General features: G+C 54.2%; 1 protein-coding gene across 4 annotated transcripts in view; it reads left to right on the plus strand.

Annotated features, from left to right (window-relative positions):
• SRL (sarcalumenin) overlaps window positions 1-6,000 on the plus strand; it is a 42,967-nt gene that overhangs the window by 22,400 nt on the left and 14,567 nt on the right. Inside the window, exon 2 of one of the 4 annotated variants that reach the window (XM_023755252.1) lies at window positions 4,154-5,131. The exons of the other annotated variants lie outside the window; for them this stretch is intronic. Within the exon in view, the coding sequence (XP_023611020.1) occupies window positions 4,154-5,131 (978 nt within the window). The remainder of the gene's footprint in view (window positions 1-4,153; window positions 5,132-6,000) is intronic. 4 annotated transcript variants of the gene reach the window in all.

A 6,000-nucleotide genomic window follows, 5' to 3' on the forward strand; every position in this document is an offset into this window, starting at 1 on the left:
GCGGCTGAGGCTGATCTCCCCAAAAAGGCTGATGGCAGAAGGGGTGTTGGGAGAGAAAGCAGAACTGGTATATGCTGTGCTATGTTCAGGGCACCAGCTTCTCAGGCGTACGGGTATTCCCATGGTCTTCATGGTTGAGCTGGGGGCATGCTAGTCATGTACCTTGATGTAAGCACCCAGGCCTATGTGGAGCTGGGGCGGCAGCCTTGGCAGCAGCACATACAGTATGGTACTACATGTCCTGGGATAGACCAAGGCTCATCTTACCAGGCTCTTAACCCATCCAGGGTGTCCTGGGTCTTCTGTCCCCCACCTCCTCCTCCAGGGACCAGTGGGGGGCTTCAGCGAGATGCTAGGGAGATCAGGAAGGCACTGTTTGATTTTATAGAATTGAACTGAGCTTAATCAGAGACTCTTTCTGCCTCTGACTGTGCCTCCCAGAGGAGAGATTGGGCCCAATGTCACAGCTGCTTCTGGGGGATCGAGCTCTGGGGCCCAATGGCACAGCTTGTTTCATTGAGAGACTTTGTGTCAGAGAAATTATTTTTAGCCCAGGAGGGAAGGTCACTGGGCATGAAGCCATCACCCTTGGTCTTTTTCATTCCAAATTGCTCAGCAGAAGGTCAGGGGCAGCTTGGCACTAAGTCATAAGAACGAGGGACGAGTCAAGTGTGTATATACATGCACACACTTGTCTTCTATTCCTGCTTAGGAATGAAAATACGCAGCAGTGTGGAGGTCATGGTAAAGTCCCAAAGTCTGGGGTCCTCATCTCCCTTGGGACTGACTATACAGCCCTCTCATCCCCATCAGGGTCAGAGGATATTTTGAGAATATTAAAAATGCCACAAGTGGTCAGACTCATTCTTTTCTGCCCAACATCATCACGATTGCCATCATTATCACCCTCACCACCGGGATCACCCTCACCATCACCATCATCACCACCATCACCACCACCACCACCATCATTATGGTCATCATTGTCATTGATAGGGGGCAACAGGGACCTGTGGAAAGGAATGTATTCCCCAGAGGAGAAGCCTTGACCATTGCTATTGGTCACCTGCCAAGCTCCAGGCGACCCATCCAACTTGGGAGGCCCCAGTGTGCACATGAGTGGGGAGAGGCTGGGAGCGGAAGCCTCAGAGCCAAGGTTATTTGGCTGATCAGTGGTTTACACCATTGGCTGCACATTAGAATTATCCACGATCTTTTTGTTAAAGTGCTGATGCTGGGCATATACCCTACTTCAATCAGAACATTTGAGGAAAGGGAGAGGAATGGGACCAAGAACCTGAGGATTTCAGTGCCAAGAACATTGGTTTAGAGGTAGTTTTACCAGGTGTTGTAGACCAGAGCTTCTCAAACTGTAATGTGAAAACTGATCGTTAAAATGCATTGGTTCAGTGGGTCTGGCTGGGGCCCGAGAGTCGGCCTCTCTACCAGGTCCCCAGGTGGTGCTGATGCTGTGAATGCTACCCTCTGAGCAGGCGGATTTGAACCTTCTCCAGGGTAGGCAATCTCCTCTGCAGCTCTGGAGTTAAATGGCCTCAGCCAGTTGCTAGCTGCGTAATGTTGGGCAAGGCATCCAGTGTCTCTGATTCCAGTCCTCTCATCTATAAAATGGTGCTAAGAGTAAGACTTGTTTTATGGGAGCAAGTAAGATTTAGTAAGTTGAGTAAGATCAAGTAAATTAATGTTTTGTATATAAAGTGCTTAATGCCCTAACCGGTTTGGCTCAGTGGATGGAGCGTCAGCCTGAGGACTGAAGGGTCCCAGGTTTGATTCTGGTCAGGGGCATGTACCTTGGTTGCGGGCACATCCCCAGTGGGGGGTGTGCAGGAGGCAGCTGATCGATGTTTCTCTCTCATCGATGTTTCTGACTCTCTATCCCTCTCTCTTCCTCTCTGTAAAAAATCAATAAAATATATTTTAAAAAAAATAAAGTGCTTAAGCATTGTCCTAGCCAGTTTTGCTCAGTGGATAGAGCATCGGCCTGCAGACTGAAAGGTCTTGGGTTTGATTCCAGTCAAGGGCACGTGCCTCGGTTGCAGGTTCCTCCCTGGCCCGGGCCCTGGTCGGGGCTCATGTGGTTGGCAACCAATCGATGTGTTTCTCTCACATCCATATTTCTCTCTTTCTTTCCCTCTCTCTAAAAATCAATAGAAAAATATCCTCAGGTGAGGATTAAATAATAATAATAATAAAATAAATAAGTGCTTAAGCATTGCCTGGCACATTGAATAGTTATACAAATGTATCTCATTGATATATATCTTGCTGCTCAGAGACTTTCAGTCTCCTTGGGTTAAACCAAGTTCCTGCCATAGAGGGTGGTGGTGCGGGGATAGATATGCAGGTAAAGGAATCAGGATATATAGGTTTTCATGTGGTAATGAAGGAAAATTTTAATGAGTAATCTTCAGGTCCCTCACTAAGGGATGAATTCTTCTTGTGCCTAAATCTCACCTCTTCATAGCATTTTCCCTGGGTCAGGCAGGGTCCCAGCCTTGGGAACACAGGGAGGATTAAACCTTGCTTCCTGCAACCCAGGAGCCAGGAAGGGTCTGGAGTGTGAGCCAGGAGAGAAGGTGCAGGCAGGGAAGGGCGAGATACCCGTGGGAAGGGGTAGCCCTGTGCTTCCCTACACACCGTGGCATACAAGGCCTGGGCAAGGAGCAGCAGTTCTGGGTTCCAGTCACCCACTAGCCAGACACCTGGTGTCTTGGGCGAGTCAAAGACTTTCTCTGGACCTTCGGCTCTGAAATGTGGCTGACAGTGATGCGGGAGGTTTGGATGCGGCCATATATGTGAAAGTGCTTGGGGAAGTGTTGTATCCATATATGGGGCTCCTTTATAATAAAAGGTGCCCAAACTTCCCATTCTTCTGAATTTGATAGCAGCATAGGTTGCATCTGTGGGGACTAATGAGAAAATATTTGTTCTTGGTCCCTGGAGGCTTCCCCAGCTTTCAGGGCACAAACTGTGTGCGTACGCCCAGGCAGAAGAGGTACCCCCAAAAGTGGCTTTTCTTTGTTGAGGCAAAGATGGGAAGACCAGGCTGTGGCCCAAGAGAGGGGGGTGTCTGTACTCAGCAGAGGAGAGGGGCTGCTTCCTCAGAAAGAACCTTGTGAGTCAAGGGAGCCCGGGGGCTGTCTCAGCTGCCCCAGGGCAGGGCCCCATGGTCCCTCGTCCCCACGAGCCAGCAGGGTCCCCCTACCGCAGGCCTTCTCCTTAAACAGGTCCAGTCTGGTTGGGAGGGGCAGAAGGAATAGGCTCGACCTTCACTTCTGACCCCATTTTCCACATAAATTAAACGTGTCCCTTGACAGAGGTCTTAGCAGCACAGACTCAGCCCCTACTTTGTTCTCTCCTGCTGGGTTTCCCCTGTGCCTTCAGCTTCCTGGTAAAGCTATCAGCTTTAGAAGGGGATACCCTCAGAAGAGGTTGGCTAAGGCCACCGGGAAGCCCTGGCCCTTCTAGTTTTGGATATCGTTCTCTCCTCTGACCACGTCCTCTTTAATCTAAGGTAGCAAGGCCAGCAAATGCCTGCCCTTAAGGGGACAGAGTTGGATGTGTGACTTAATAAGGCTGAGAGCCACAAGTAATCCCCTAAGTACTCTGCCGTGTAACCTAAGATTATCTGGCCTGCACACACCTGTTTGCACTCCTTTGCTGATAGCAGTATAAAAAGCACGCTAGTTAATGACTCTAGGAACTGACAGGGCATCTGTCCTATCTTGGAAAGATCTCCTGGTGAGCCAGGCTACACGTGCCTTCGTGCCTGCGGCAAGGTTGAGGAAGGACTGGAAGGGCTCACCCAGTTTCCATCCCTACACAGTCACCAGGAGAGGCTGTCAGGGTCAGGGGAGGAGCTGGGGAACGGGTGTCAGCCGCTCAGTCCCACAGTGACAGACAGTGGGGTCTGTAACTCCCCCAGCCACGGCCTCTATGTCTTGGGAGGGGGGCAGAGTAACACCCGCCCTGCTTGCTGCCCAGGGCAGTTGTGAAGACCTGGGAGGGAGATGCCACCGATACCAGGTCCACACCTCACTCCCGGAAGACAGGAGCTAGGTTGAGTTAGACTCTTTTGAGAAGTAAAGTGAGTGCCAACCCTGTGAAACTGACCAATCGTGTTCTAATCATTTAGAACTGCAAGTTTCTGCTTCGGGTGGCACAGAAGATGTTGGCAATTTGTTGGAGAATCATTTCTCTGCTGGAGATGCAAGTCTAGAGGAGAAGGAAAGGGCGCTTTATGCAGAGGCGGCCCCTCAAGAGAAGAACCTGCTCCTTCACTCCCCAGATGGCAGGGAGGCTGAGAGCTCGGAGAAGACTGCCACAGGGGCCTCCACCACTGCCCCCAGCCCAGGCTCTGACCCTGACGCCAGCCTTTCCAATGCCTCAGCCTCAGCTCCCCCCGGGGACCCTGTGGAGCTACCAGGAGCAAGCGCCCTCCCTCCAGAAGGGGAAGAGGGGACTGGGGAAGAAGGGAGGCCAGAGCTCAGTGCCAGAGAGGGCTCACCAGAGGAGGCGGAAGGACAGGCTGGGAATGGCGTGGTCACTGAGGAAGCCAAGGAGGTCCTAGGGGACAGCCCTCCGCAGGGAGCAGCTGCGGGCACTGCAGAGCCTGAAGGCACAGGGGCCTTTCCTGTGGCAGTAGAGACAGCAGGCGAGGGCATCCCAGGGCCTGATCAGGGGCCAGAAGGGCCAGATGGAGTCATGGACGTGGACACAAAAGCCAGGGAGGGGCCTGAGGACCAGGGGGAGCCCGGCCCAGCTGTAGAGACAGGGGGCACCCAGGAGGACCGCCCCTTGGAGGGCCAGGCGCCAGGGATGTTGCAGGAGGATCTGGAAGCTGCGTCCTCTGAGGAAGAGGGTGGTGGCCTCAGCAGAGGCGAGGAAGGAGGAGTTCCATCCCAAGAAGAATCAGAAGAGGACAGCGGCTCTGGGGCTAGCTCAGAGGAAGCAGGGGACACCTCCGAGGAAGCGGGGGAGCCCCAGGAAGCAGCAGGAGCCCCAAGCCCTGGGGACGAGGGGGCCCAGCAGAGCTCGGAGGAACCGAATCCAGGGCCCGAGGGGGACGAGGCCCCAGAGGCCAAGGCAGAGGAGCCCGTGGAGGGGGCTCAGGGTAGGGGACCCCAGAATTGCTCCGGCACTTGGGCAGCTGCATTCTTCCTGGAAGTCTTGTATGTAGTGGGACAGGCAGGGACAGGGTGGGGCGGGAGAGCCCCAGCCAGTCCGGGTGTAAGGGGTGGAGGCCTGGTCCAGTGTCGTCGGCCCAGGGGGTGCCTTCGGGCTGCTCATGAGCCACTTCTTCCCAGTTTGGAGGGACTCGGTGAGAGGCCACGCCATGAAGGGCCCAGAGGAACCTGGTCGCTTCTGGGTTAGGTCCTTGGGAGCCTGCCCTTTAGGATCCTTGATACAGTTTATCACCAACCAGTGCCTTAGCCTGGAGGACAAGGTGGCAGGGTTAGAGACCCTGTGCAGGCTGGTGAAGAGATGTATGGGTGGGGATGTAGGTTGGGACCCCCCTCCCCCCAGGGACCACATCAGTGGGCTAACACCCGGGGCCTGCCCTTGAAGACTAGGCCATGTCAGGTGGGGCTGGGGTCAGGATTGCAATAGAAATCTTAGGCTGCCGTGACACTGATGCCCCGCGGATGTCCCCGTGAAGCAGCAGCTGCTGTCTCCGGACCGGGGAATAGGGAAGGAGGAGGGCAGGGCCAAAGCCAACGGGCAACACTGAGCGGGTATCGAATCCTAGGCATGGCCAGGATGCCATGGCTGCATCCACCGGGGACGCTGACCTGGACCAAGAGCTGGGCTTTTAGGATGGAGGAACTGGGATCAGTCTTCACCTTCCATCCTTCCAGTGTGACTTCCCCCCGGTTTCCCTGCAGAATTCAGTTCTCATCTCTCATCAGCTGCTTGCACCCTCTATGGGCCCTGGCAGTCAGCCAGCCTCCCCCCCTCATCCTGTCTTCCCTGTCCTGGGTC

The sequence above is a fragment of the Myotis lucifugus genome, unplaced genomic scaffold (genome assembly GCF_000147115.1).
Source record: "Myotis lucifugus unplaced genomic scaffold, Myoluc2.0 scaffold_72, whole genome shotgun sequence".
NCBI lineage: Eukaryota > Metazoa > Chordata > Mammalia > Chiroptera > Vespertilionidae > Myotis > Myotis lucifugus.